This window comes from Canis lupus, chromosome 14 (assembly GCF_011100685.1).
Source record: "Canis lupus familiaris isolate Mischka breed German Shepherd chromosome 14, alternate assembly UU_Cfam_GSD_1.0, whole genome shotgun sequence".
NCBI lineage: Eukaryota > Metazoa > Chordata > Mammalia > Carnivora > Canidae > Canis > Canis lupus.
This window is the reverse complement of record NC_049235.1, coordinates 46,966,039-46,980,166: the sequence shown is the minus strand read 5'-3', so window position 1 is coordinate 46,980,166 and position 14,128 is coordinate 46,966,039. Positions and strand designations below refer to the sequence as shown.

Genomic DNA, 14,128 nt, shown 5'->3' with positions numbered 1-14,128 from the left:
TCAGGCCGCTCTGCCTCAAGCTGCCTATGGCCTTGGGCCCGTCCCTCGATGCAGGACACACGTAACGTCCGATGCAAGGTGTTCACAGGGGGGCGGGAGAGCTGTTCCCAAAGTGCGAGGCGCACGCCTTTCTCTCCCCCCCACTCTCTTTTTAAATAAATATTTTATTTACTCAAGAGAGACACAGAGAGAAGGTAGAGACATAGGCAGGCTCCTTGCAGGGAGCCTGACGCGGGGCTCGATCCCAGAACTCTGGAGCCACCAGGCAGCCCCCCTCGCTCTCTTTCTATGGTCCTGTCAAGTAAGATCTCTTTCCCCTCTTCACTGCTTCCAGACGTGCAAACTTTTGGTAAAAATAACACAGCTAGGGGCAGCCCGGGTGGCTCAGCGCTTTAGCGCCGCCTGCAGCCCGGGGCGTGATCCTGGAGACCCGGGATCGAGTCCCGCATCGGGCTCCTTGCAGGGAGCCTGCTTCTCCCTCTGCCTGTGTCTCTGCCTCTCTCTTTCTCTGAGTCTCTCATGAGTAAATAAAATCTTTAAAAAAAAAATAACAAAGCTAAGCGTGCACTCGAGAGAAAAAAGGAAAAATCGGAGCGCTCTTCCGACTGCCCGCCCCAGCCGGACGGGGGAGCCGAGCGCGGCGCTGGAGGCGGCCCCGAGGGTGCGCGGAGCGCGCGGGTCCCTCGGCCACGCCCCCGGCGTCCCGTCGCCATGACGACCAGGCCGCCCTGCAACGGCGGCGGGGACGAGTCGTTGAGGGTGGGAGTCGAGCGGGGCCCCTGCGGACCTCGCCCGGCCGGGCTGGGCCGCGCCGCAGACACAGCCAGCGCCACCGGAGCAGGGACTATGAGAAAATGGTCGGGCAAACGCGAAGCAAGCTCAAGGAGGCGGCTCCCGAGCCGGCGCGCTCCTCCCGCTGCGCGCAGCCCAGGCGGCGGCGCCGGGCCACGGGAGCCGGGGAGCCGGAGATGGAGGAGCCGCCGGCGGAGGCGGAAAAGCCGCAGCCTCCTCTGCCCGTAGGCGGGGGCGGGAACCTGCCGGGGGGCTCCCGGGACTACTCGCCGAGGAGGCCCCGAAACCTGAACCCGCAGAATTGCATGCAAATGGAAGTGGTCGCCAAGACCCTTCTTGTCGGCCGCTTCCAGTTCCTGAGCTGCTTGCTGGAGCAGCTCCGCGACAAGGTGCAGCAGTTGCGGAGGCGCCAGGTCGGCAGCAGGACCTCCGTCGGCATAGGTGAGGCCCCAGGCCCTCCGCGGGTCCGGAGGGATCCCCGGGGGGCCCAGCGGTTTAGCGCCGCCTGCAGCCCAGGGCGTGATCCTGGAGAGGAGGCAGAGCCGGGCGGCCCAGCGGTTAGCGACCAGAGATCGAGTCCCACGTCAGGCTCCCTGCACGGAGCCTGCTTCTCCCTCTCCTGTGTCTCTGCCTTTCTCTCTCTCTGTGTGGCTCATGAATAGGTAAATGAAATCTTAAAAAAAAAAAAAATCAGTCGAACAAACAGGCTTAGCAGTTCTAATGACAAGGTCCAAGCCCCGCGCGGGGGGTAGGGGGGATCGCTGACCAGACTTCCAGTCCCCAATGGTTCTTGTTTTAAGACCCTTTCCAGGGTTTGGGGCCATAGTGATCACCCCTGTTGTGTCACCAACCAAGATGTCATTTCGGTTAGGGCAGCCATTTACCGCAGGTTGGAAGAATGCTGGGCTAGGGGTGTTCTCTTGCCCCTTAGGCTAAGGAAAGTGAAGTAAGTGTTGGTTTAACTGGCTGAGAATCTTTTATAGTGGAAATAGGGTCAGATTAGATAATATGCTACCCATTCATTCACTTTCATCTTGCTGTGGAACTTCACTGCCTAGATTTGGGGGACTTTTCTTCTTATGTCAGCACTTGAAAGCTTTCCTCTACATTCTTCATTTTCTGTTGTTTAAGAGTTAGTTTAAATGTGTTGCTGTTTCAGTAGCATCAAATTTGAGCCTAATCCTTGGTCAGACTGGCTACTGATATATCTTGAAACATAGAGAAATGTCTGCTAATGGAAGGTGTCCTGATTTCTTTTCATCGTAAGCTGGCTGCTGATGTTAAAGACGAACGAGTCTCCACATTTGGGGTGTTCCACAAACTAGAGGAATAACGGATGGGAATTCACATTTACATTTTATCAGATGTCTAATTCCAGTGACAGATAACATCCCACATCTTGGATACCAGGTGGTTAGGGCGTCCCAAACATAGGCTCTTGAGCACCCATGTCTGGCACACTGAAAGCACTCAGTGGGCCCTGTGTGAAATAATGACTGAGTATATTAACTGCTAGGAGAGTTCAGAAGAGCCAACTAATACTTTAGGGTGGGAGGTGGGAAAAGAAATCAGTGAAGTCTCTTAGGAAAAGGTGGGATTAGAATTGTGACATCAAGGCTAACATTTGGATGTGTGAGGCAGAGGACAACAAGCATTAGAGACTAGTAGAATGGCATAATTGAAGTCAAGGACGTAGGGCTGAAAGGAAGGGTACAAAAGAAAGAGAGTGGGAAGACAGTTCAGAAGGTTCGCTGGGACCAGCAGTGGAGAGTGTAATTCAAAACTCAGTTTAAGGAATTTGAACTTCATTCCGTAGAAGACACTGGTTGATTCTTTAAGAAAAAAGATTTTTTTAGGAGATGAAATGCACATCCTATAACAATTCTGTGGCATTTAGTACTCACAGTGTTAGCATTGAATACTTTTTAAATGCCGTGACGTGATTCACTTAATAGCAATTTGTAAAATGGATTGGAGAGAGATGGAAAAAAGGAGCAGAAAAAAATAATTGAATCCTGGAACCCCGGCAATAGTGGGTCTTAGTGGGGGTAGCAACAACAGGAATAGACAGGAGAGGACAGAGGTGAGAGTTAGTGAAAGCGTCTTATGAGGATTGGGGAGGTGGTGAGGTAGAAGGAAAGGTGGGAGGACAGGGACAAAGTTGAGCAATGAGGATTATAGATTTGGGAATTATCCATGGAAAAGTGAGTTGAAACTTGAAGATCGAGATTCCCCCTGAGAGAAGAGTGGGCAAAGCAGAGATACTTGGGAAAACCTCTTATACTTAGTTTTAAGAGATAAGAGGAAAACGAAAAGCCAGATAAGCAAATAGAATGGTCAGAAACATGGAAGAATTGGAAGAGTTGATGTGATAAAAGACGAAGAAATCCAAGAATCTGGTCAGATGCTACAGAGGGGTTTGGAAAGTATAGGAGTTTAAAGAAGTCTTTGACGTTGCTAACTAAAATGTCATTGGTCATTTTTTAAAAAAAGGTTATGGGAACTTAGAAGAAAGAAGTTTGGCCAAGAATCTCATTAGCAAATAGGGTTATGGGTAAGGAGAGAGAATATGTCATAGTTTGTAGGGCTGAAATGTTTTAAGGCCTAAGAGAATTGAAGGCTGAGGAGAAAGGTTGAGGGGAGAGGGTGAGATTCAGGTTCTAAGAGAGGAAATAGTTGATGGAGCAGTCTTGGAATGTTTGAGAAGGGTGGAATTAGAGGCACAAATTTGAGAAACTAACTGAAAAAGAGAAGATATACTTGCAGGCAGCCAGGGTGGCTCCGTGGTTTAGTGCCGCCTTCAGCCCAGGGTGTGATCCTGGAGACCCGGGATCGAGTCCCATGTAGGGCTCCCTGCATGGAGCCTGCTTCTCCCTCTGCCTGTGTCTCTGCCTCTCTCTCTCTCTGTGTGTGTCTCTCATTAATAAGTAAATAAAATCTTAAAAAAAAGGAGATATACTTCCTTTGCCAAGATGGTAGGGAATTGAAAAACGAGGATTAGTAGATAGAGAAATGTTGAAGTGGATATAAGAGAAGTTGGGAGTGCTTGCAGCAGATGATCTCTGTTTCAGTGAAATAGAGAGGCCGGGTCACTTTCAGAGATGGGATTGACAGGATACAGGGTCAGGAGACATGCTTTTAATCACATCTTTGGAAGAGGCTGTGATAAGCGCTTCATGCATTTTGAATATTGGAATCATTACACTTTATCATTTTTTCACCTGCGGACTGTGGGGTGGAGGAGGGAATGAAAGACACAAGACTTTTGAGGAGTTTTGGAAGGCTAGATGGATTTGTTAGGATATTTGATCTTTTCCCTTTCCCTAAACATCAATTTTTAGAAGATTTTATTACACTGAGAGAGAGAGCGAGCAGGGGGAGGAGTGGACGGAGAGAGAGCAGCAGCCTCCCTGCTGAGCAAGGAGCCTGACAGTGGGGCTGGACTTGGAACTCAACATGGGGCTCGATCTGGGGACTCTGGGTTCAGCCCGAGCAGAAGGCAGATGCTTAACTGACTGAGCCACCCAGGAGCCCCTCCTTAAACATTTTTCAGAGTTTTTGCCAGTATATGCAAATTGTCTAGAGAGTAAGAAAGAGAATAGAAGTACAGTTGAATAGAATAGTGTATGTGTCTTAATGAAGCCTTATCAAAGGGGCATCTGTTTCAGGTTGAGAAAAAAGATACAGGTTTAATTTCAAAGTGGTTCAGAGTGTATTACATATTAGAAAGAGCTAACATATGTAGTGAATATGAACTTTTTCCATGAAAATCCAGGTAGGAAATATTTTAGGCTTCACAGGCCACATATAGTCTCTGTTACCTATTCTTCTTCCATATTTATACAACACTTAAAAAATATAACAAGCATTTTTAGCTTGTGGACAGTCCAGAAAGACCATGGGCTATCATTTGCTAATTGTGGCATAAAGCAAGCAAATCTTCTGAGAAGTATTGAAGAGTAGTAGGAATGAGTGTAGGATGGTTAGGAATATGGAGAACAAGAGCTGGAGAAGCATGATTGGGATTTTTTTTTCAAAATCATAATTTGATGTTATTAATTTCTTTATTGATTTACATGTATTTTGTTAGTCAAGGTAATTTCTTGAATTTTTACAAGGCTAGAGTTGGTGGTTTGTTAAAATGACTTGCCAAGGACATTTGGGATAACCATAAGAAGTACTATTATAAAATCTTGGAGGGGAGGCAGGACTTTAGGAATAGCTGAGTAAATGTGATAGTAACAAAAATACTTGGAAAATTGTCAGAATCAACTTTTCAACACTTTATAAATTAACCAAAGGTTTGCAGCACTCTAAAGAGCATGTATTCAAAAACACTACTGCATTTGTGTAGGAACAGTGGGTTTTGTTGGCGTTTTAATTTGGCCTCATCCCATGCCCCCTCCCCAGCTCTGTGGTATCGTTGAAAACAAGCAGCATCCCAGCCACCAGAGGGGCCGGGACAGTGCTGGGAGCTCCTCAGAAAGCCCCATGCCCACAGTAGTGTCGCTATTTGACTGATCTCCACACTTTCTGTACTCACTGTATTCACACATAGAGTACAGACAGGGCAACTCTAGATGAATCTCCGGGCCAGTAACCTGGGAGCAATCAAAACTTCATAAATAGGGGCTTTCAGGGGTGCTGCTGAGGAGGCAATTGCCTGCATTTAGCAATTTCTGACGATCAAGGGGAAGTGGTCTAGAATGGCTCCTGTAGTAGGCTAGAGTCACTTCTGAAAAGACTGAGCTGAGAATAGTGTATATACTTGCTTGTTGTAATAATTTTATGTGAGGAAATAGAGAATAAGAGAAGAAGAGGGAATAAACTGAAAATCCCCCGAAAGCTCAAAATCATTAATAACTTCATCACTTTTTTTGCAAATTTTATAAATGCGACAGTCTTCCAAGCCTCCTTTTGCTCCCAGAACCCCGTCCCCCCACCACCCGGCAGAGAGAGGTAAGCACTATTCACAATTTGTTTTATGTCTCTGTGTAAATTTTTCCTATTTTATATAGATAGAATTATCTAGCCATCTTGCTTGTGTGTGTGTGTTCTCTCTTCAGGCGTATAAGGGAATGCTCTTGAAATAGTTGTTTTAAAGGTATCATAAAGCAGCTTTTAATGACTTTTTTGTTTGTTTTCCCAGCTGCCTTTGTGGGATTTTTGCACTGGTAAGATTTGTTTTAGTTTTAAATAAAATAAAAACATTTGAATTAAAAATTAACATTACTGTTTGCTCATAGTAAAACAATAACCACTTGCTATGTGTATAGAATATCTGTGCACAAGGTTACACATATATGTTATTTTTAAAAAACCGTATGTGAAGCAGCATTTACAACGTGGATGCATTAGAAGAATAGTTCTTGGGAATAAAAATATTTTTATGTTTCCCAAGGATCTGCCACAATATTTCTTAAATCTCCAGCTTTTCTAGTGTACTTTGCATGTTTATTTCATCTTAAAAAACTTATTTTACAGTAACTGTGTGTTCCTAGTGACATAAACTTAGAGATAAAGTTTATGTGACACCTGCCATTTGGAAATCGGGTAGAAATGAAAACAGAGAGTCAGCTGTAGTGATAAGAATTAAATGAGCCTTTCAGGGGGCATGCACATGTACTTCACTTTATGTAAGTGATCTATTTGTAAAAATTATATGTCAAATAATACTTTTCCTCTGATGTGTTTTCATTTCTTCTTGAGCTCAGAACTTTTTATTCTTGGGAAGAGTGGGATTACATCTTTGGGGACAGTGCTGTTCTGGCCATTTAGTCTGCAGGGAGATTTTGATTTTAGAACTAAAGCTGTAATAGTAAGAAACATTTCCTATAGCTATTGGTACCCTGACATGTGTCTCACATGTGAATCAAAGTGAGTGGAAAACAGGAGTGATATATGGAATTTTGCTATTTATTTGGAAAGCATCTATATGTTAATTAGGATAGCATAATTGCTTAACAATTTTACTTATCATGTATGCCCCCAGTTTTCACCACTTAACAGCTGTTTTCTTGAGTTGCACTAATAAAACATCTTGAAGTACAGTTCTATGTTCTTTGACGCTTGCGAGTTGATCCCTTCTATGGTATTCTATTTATTTTTAAACTGCTTTAATATAAAGTAATTTTATTTAAAATTGTATTCCTAATGCTTCTCAACAGTCACAGAACCATTTCTCAAACCTGGTGTAATAGAATCACTTGTGAAACTTAAACAGAAACTTGCCTCTGTTCTGATTTAGAGGCATGGAGTGGAAGGGGGCAGAGAGACCACAGGAGTTTTAGATAAACGATTATGATTAAGAGCCAAGGAGTTAAGGAATTTTCATGGTATGCTACACCAAATTATGAATGCCTAAAAATATACAAATTACTAAGCAAATTATAAAATTATCTAATTTATTATAACAATTCTTCTTTTTCCTCTTATGGTTTCTATACTTCAATACCTAGTTATTTTAATACTGGTTCTGAAATGTTCTAATTCTTTGAATATGGTGCTTCATTTTTTTCTCTAGGATACATCTAGTAACACTTTTTGAAAATGATCGTCATTTTTCTCACCTTTCATCTTTAGAACGGGAGATGACTTTTCGAACTGAAATGGTTAGTTCCTTATAATAAATTAATTTGTAGTTTAAGACAATAAGGTAGCAATTTGTTAGGAACTGAAATGAATTTTTGTTGAACCTCACTGTTTCTCGAGCTATAACCTAGGCTTATTATGTAAATAGAAAATATTTCAGGATTCTTTTACTTACTTCATTACCCTACTTTTCTAATGCAGACTTCTTTTAAAAAAGGATCAGAATAGTTGGGGAAGAAGGAGAACAAAGATAATATTTAAGAAGTGATATAGGGGTAACCGAATGTTATTTGTCCTCACCACCATTCATCTCCAGAACTTTTTTATTATCCCAAACAGAAACTATACCCGTTAAACACCAACTCCCCATGCCCCTGTCCCCAGCCCCTTGTATCTTCTCATCTACTTTGTCTCTGCAGATTTGTCTAATTGCAGTACTTTAACCACTACTTTTTAAATCTCACCCTAATAATCCCCTTAATCCTTGAAAGAGTTGGATATATTAGCATTTGCATGACATTTAAATTCTTAGTATTTCTTAGGTATTATTTCCAAAGAGAGGATGTAAGATATTCTTAAACAAATTGTGTAGCTATGATGGAGTCTGGGCTTTGATGACAAATAACGAGATTCAGATAGCAGGTCTGTGCTTCGTTGTGTGATGGCTAAGTCAGTTAACCTCTGATGATCAGTAATCTCATCTATTGTCTAGAAATAATGCCAGCTTTACAGGGTTTTATTGACTATGAAGGGAGATAATGAATGAAGCACATTAACACAGTCCCTGGCACAAAGACAATAGATGTTATTAATAAAAATGCATTTGTATATTTCCTATCTCTCTAAATATAGACTTAATACATATTAAATATTCTTTCATTGTACTACTGTCTTGTCCTTCTAAGCAGAAAGGAACAATCCTTATGTGAGCTCATAGTTTACCAATCAAAACTATGAGGAAATGCTCTTTCGGACATTAGCGAAAACAGAACTTTGATTTAGTAGCCATTCGCCTTGCTTAATCTGTTAATAACAAGGTAGTTGTATGAGGAGCAAATGAGAGTAGAGTTGAAGATTATTTTTAATGTTTTTGGGAGTATGTGTTACAAACAATGTGGCCCTTTATTTGTTTTTCGATTTTAGGAAGAAAAACAGGAAATTGATTAGGGAAGTAATGAAAACAATATGCTTCTGTTAATCTCTGATTTTTAAATAAACAGCACTTTTGCTGGCCTTATAAAGTCATTATTTCCTATACTAGAATAATACACAATAATACACTACGCTGAAATAATCCCCTTTTCAGGACTGCATTTATGTCATGAACAACAGTAGTCAATTGACATTAGCTAGTTTGCATATTGCGCAGAGCCATCAGAGGGAGCTCGGAAGTCCGTTGCAAGCATGAAGTTCTGTCTCATTTTTGCTTCTGATCATTGTATGTTATTTCTTGGGAGGTGGAAAAAAAGTATATCTATATGCAAAGTTATGCAAGGACACGAAGGCGTCTCTGTTTATGCCAGAATTTATCCGATCTTAAACTCTAGGCATCTCGAATGTGATAGATGCAGACATTCTGGAATTAAAAATATATTGTATTCATGTTTTAAGCCATGGTCAGAAAATATCCTTAAAACATTTAACCACCCTTCCAAATCTTTTTCAAACATACAGAACATACGAAAGAATAGCACAGTAGTAACTTGAAAAAGCATGCATTTTTCTTTTTGAGCCCAAGAATGTGGTGGCAAGGAGAAATGAGGAAGTCTTACTATTAACATTTCCTTTTATTCAGAAGAAATTGTTCCAAAAATTTTCATATTTAATTCTATCCACAATTTGTGCATTTTAAGGGACTTTATTATTCCTACTTCAAGACCATTATTGAAGCACCTTCATTTTTGAAAGGATTGTGGATGATTATGAATGACAGGCTCACTGAATATCCCCTTGTAATTAATACAGTGAAACGCTTCCATCTTTATCCAGAGGTGAGTACTATTTGGGGGGAGAATATTTGTAGGATAATCCTTTTTTTCAGATAAAAATAGTGAGTACAATAATGTTATAAAAAGGAGGGGACCTTTAAGGCTTATTGATTGTATGTGTCCTTATAGTTGAGCAAAATATAAAAAATTCCTCCTAAATTTTAAAGACTCCAGAAATTAGGCTTACATAAAGTCGGAGAAATGAACCTTAGTCTGGAAGTAATGACCAATTTAATTAGAGAAGCCAAACAGGAAGGAGCCAAGATGTGCTCTAAATGGAGACCCTGTGAATGGGCGTACTGGTCTCATGAAGGAACACTGAAATTTATGAGCAGAACAGTGACCTTGGAGTTACATTAATAGAGATTTATTTAGTCACATAGAGGTCTATAAATATCTTCCAATGCTTAGTCTAAAAGAGTATGGATTTTATGGTAGTCTGCAGATTCTAGAAATTGGAACAGTGACAACAAAAAATTAGTAAGTTCAATTTTTGAGCTGTTAAGATAAATGCTAATTTGATGTCATGGTGTGCACTACTTTCGAGTTATCTCAGAATCCAGCACATTTGTTAAAAATTAGTGCTTCTTAGACCTTTCTTCATATTTTGTAGCTTTAAAAATTACTATGTTTTTCATTTTGAAATGTTGAAAATTAACAGAAACCTAGAGAAAATAAGTAAAGGTGTGATCAACGTGTGATCAACCATTGAGAATAAATTAATGTGACTCTTTTGTAATTTTTCACATACTTTTTTTAAAAGATTTTATTTACTTATTCATGAGAGACAGAGAGAGAGAGAGGGGCAGAAACACAGGTAGAGGGAGAGGCAGGCTCCACGCAGGAAGCCCAACGTGGGACTCGATCCCAGATCTCCAGGATCAGGCCCTGGGCTGAAGGCAGTGCTAAACCACTGAGCCCTGGGCTGCCTGATTGCTTCAGATACCTTAAAGCACTATAAATAGAGTTAGAGTTGGGACCCTGGGTGGCTCAGCGGTTGAGCATCTGCCTTTGGCTCAGGACCTGATCCCAGGGTCCTGGAATCGAGTCCCACATCAGGCTCCCTGTGAGGAACCTACTTCTCTCTCTGCCTATATCTCTGTCTTCTCTCTATGTCTCTCATGAATAAATCAATGAAATATTTAAAAAAATATATATATATAGTTAGTGTCATCTTTGTTTTGCTTCCCAGTCACGTTTGTTCCTTTTCCATTCTCACAAGTATCATCATCAGGAATGTATTATGTGTGTATCCATCATTCCTTATTTTCAAGGGTTGTTTTACGTGTTTTTGTAAATCCACATAAATGCTCTCATACCAAATAAAGCACTCTAGAACTTTTTTCTCAACATTAAATTTTTGAACGCTATGTATGTATTTTTTCTTTAACCATTTTATGAATTCCCAACATTATTTATACATTCCCCTCCTTGTGGATATTGTTTCTAGTTTTAAAATTATATAGTTCTAAAATATATGTTCCAAATTTATCTTCCAAAATATATGTTCTTGTGTTTTCTAATTGTATATATATGCAATATTTGGGGGGGGATACTCTAAAAGCAGAATAGTTGTGTTGTAGAGTATATGTTTTGTCGACTTTATCAGATGTTGCTAAATTGCTCTCTGATGCAAATGTAGCAACTCATACTACTGTGGAGGAGTATTTACTTTTCCTCATATCCTAATTAGATTTCAGTTTATAAAACTTTTTGGTTTTGCTCTTCTAATGGGTGTGATATGCTATTCATTTTAATTTGTACTTCCCTTATTATTTTTGAGCTAAGAATATTTTATTTTAAATATATTCATGTTTAATCATTTGGATTGTTTCTTCTATCAAAAACCTGTATAAATCTTTATCACCACTTGGTAGTTGTTTTCTTATTTACTTGTTGGCAAAATTTATATATTTTGTAGAGTAATCCTGAGTAATATGTGCTGAATCTTCTTTCTGACTACTTTTTAATCAGTTTTGTTGAGGTATAACTTATATGCAATAAAATACACCATTTTGAGTGTACAGTTCTTTGAGTTATACATTTGACACGTGTAAAAAGCCACTGCAATTGAGTTATAAAACATTTCCATAATTCTGAGACGTTTCCATGTGCTCCTTTTTGGTAACTCTTCTTTCTCCCATTGAGTTGTCTCATCACAGGAGTGGTAAGATGGGACATCTTGCTTTGTTCCTGATCTTGGTGGGAAAGCTTCAAGTTTCTCATCATTAAGAATAACTTTAGCCATAGGTTTTCTATAGATATTCTTTATCAAGTTAAGGAAGTTCCCTCTATTCATGGTTTACTAATAGTCTTTTTTTTTTAAAGATCTTGAGTAGGTGTTAAATTTTGTCAATGCTTTTTCTCTATCTGTTGATATGATCTTGTCATTTTTCTTCTTTATCCTGTTAATATAATGGATTGTATTATTTGGTTTTCAAATTTTGAACCAGCTTTACATACCTGCAGTAAACCCTATTTGGTCAGGCTATAATTTTTATAGGTTGTTGGATTTGATTTGCTATTTTTTTTTTGAGAATCTATGTTCATGAAAGATATTATATGTAGTTTTCTTGTATCTTTTTCTGGTTTGGTATTAGCATAATGCTGGCCTCAACAAATGAGTTCATAAGTGTTCTGTCTGCTCTATCTTCTGGAAGAGATTCTAGAAAACTGGTATTCTTTCTTTGGTACAGTTCACTGGTGACCCCATCTGGGCCTGGGTTGATTTGGAAGGTTATTGAATATTGATTAAATTTATTTAGTAGAGATAGTCCTATTCAGATTGTCTATTCTTGTTTGAATTTTGGCAAGATTGTGTCTTTCAAGGAATTGGTTTGTCAAATTGTGAAATTTATGGGCAAAGGGCTGTTCATTATTCCTTTATTATTTGCTTAATGTCCCATGGGATCTGTAGTGATGTCCTGTCTTTCATTTCTGTTACTATTCATGTCCTCTATCTTTTTTTTTATGTTACCTGGCTAGAGATTTATCAATTTTATTGATGTTCTGTTGTTAGATGCATACACATTAAGGATTATGTCTTCATGTAGAATTGACTCCTTTATTATTGTGTAATACCACTCTCTACCCCTGATAACTTTTCTTACTGTAGTCTGCTCTGTTTGGAATTAGTATAGTTACTCCTGCTTTTTAAAATTAGTTTTAACATAGTATATCTTACTTAATTCATTTACTTTTAATCTGTAGGCATCTTATTTTTAAAGTTGGTTGTTTAATAAAGTTGTGATATCCACTATATTTGTTACTATTTTCTATTTGTTGCCTTTGCTCTTTTTACTATTTTGACTTCCATTTTTTCTATGCCTTTTGTGGTTTTAATTGAGCTTTTATATTATTGCATTTTATCTCATTTTTTTAGGTTATCAGTTATAATTATTTTTTTTTACATTTTTGGTTGTCCTAGAGTTTATAATACACATTTATTTAGTTATTTTTAAAAATAAATTTATTTTTTATTGGTATTCAATTTGCCAACATACAGAATAACACCCAGTGCTCATCCCGTCAAGTGCCCACCTCAATGCCCGCTATAATACACATTTATGACTAATCCAAGACCACTTTCAAATAGCATTAAACCACTTCCAGGCTAATGTCAATATCTTATAATAACAAAATAATTGTAATTCCTTCCTCCCAACCCCTGAATGCTTTCTGTCATTCATGTCACCTATACATAAGCATACACACATTCATAATTACGCATAGTTGAATACATTGTTGCTGTTACTATTTTGAACAAAGTTTATGTGTTAGATTAATAAGAATAATGAGGGGATCCCTGGGTGGTGCAGTGGTTTGGCGCCTGCCTTTGGCCCAGGGCGCGATCCTGGAGACCTGGGATCGAATCCCACATCGGGCTCCCGGTGCTTGGATCCTGCTTCTCCCTCTGCCTGGGTCTCTGCCCCTCTCTCTCTCTCTCTGTGACTATCATAAATAAATAAAAATTAAAAAAAAAAGAATAATGAAAGGAAAGTTTTAATTTTATCTTCAATTTTCTTTTCTTCATGCTCTTTTTTCTTTATGTAGATTGAAGTTTCTGATCTGTATCTTTTTTTTATCCCCTGTAAAGAATTTTTTTACAAAGTCCTTCAATTTTTCTGTCTGAAGCCTTTATTTCTGCTTCACTTTTAAAGGATAATTTCACATGCTGCTACAGATTTCTAAATTTTTTGTTTCTTAGCATTTTAAATATAGCAGACCAGTTGTTGTTGTTTCCTCTTCTTTCTTCTTCTTCCTTCTTTCTTCTTCTTCTTCTTCTTCTTCTTCTTCTTCTTCTTCTTCTTCTTCTTCTTCTTCTTCTTCTTCTTCTTCTTCTTTTTTCTTCTTCTTCTTAGAGAGAGAGAGAGAGAGATATTTTATTTATTTATTTGAGAGAGAGAGAGAGAGCAAAAGAGCACAAGCAGGGGGAGCGGGAGGGAGAGGGAGAAGCAGGCTACCCACTGAGCAGGGAGCCAGATGTGGGGCTCTGTCCCAGGACCCTGGGATCATGACCTGAGCCAAAGACAGACGCTTAACTGTCCAGTTTCTTGTTTGAATGGTTTCTGAGAAATCAGATGTAATTCTTATCTTTACCAAGTAAGGTGTTTTTTATTTTTTATTTTTCTCTTCTGGCTTCTTTCAAAAATTTTCCTTAACTTTGATTTTCTGTAGTTTGAATACAATATGCCTAGGTGTCATTTTTGGCATTTATCATGCTTGGTGTTCTCTGAGCTTCCTGGATCTGTGACGGA

The 14,128-nt window shown here is 39.3% G+C and overlaps 1 protein-coding gene across 2 annotated transcripts in view; it reads left to right on the top strand.

Annotated features, from left to right (window-relative positions):
* The first annotated feature begins 719 nt into the window (after positions 1–719).
* Positions 720–14,128, top strand: part of DPY19L2 (dpy-19 like 2) — a 94,209-nt gene continuing 80,800 nt past the window's right edge. The window contains exons 1-4 of one of the 2 annotated variants that reach the window (XM_038557324.1): positions 720–1,233; positions 5,942–5,966; positions 7,316–7,403; positions 9,237–9,374. In XM_038557324.1, coding sequence (XP_038413252.1) covers positions 855–1,233; positions 5,942–5,966; positions 7,316–7,403; positions 9,237–9,374 — 630 coding nt within the window. In that variant the 5' untranslated portion in view covers positions 720–854. The remainder of the gene's footprint in view (positions 1,234–5,941; positions 5,967–7,315; positions 7,404–9,236; positions 9,375–14,128) is intronic. The other variant, XM_038557323.1, reaches the window with a different exon arrangement.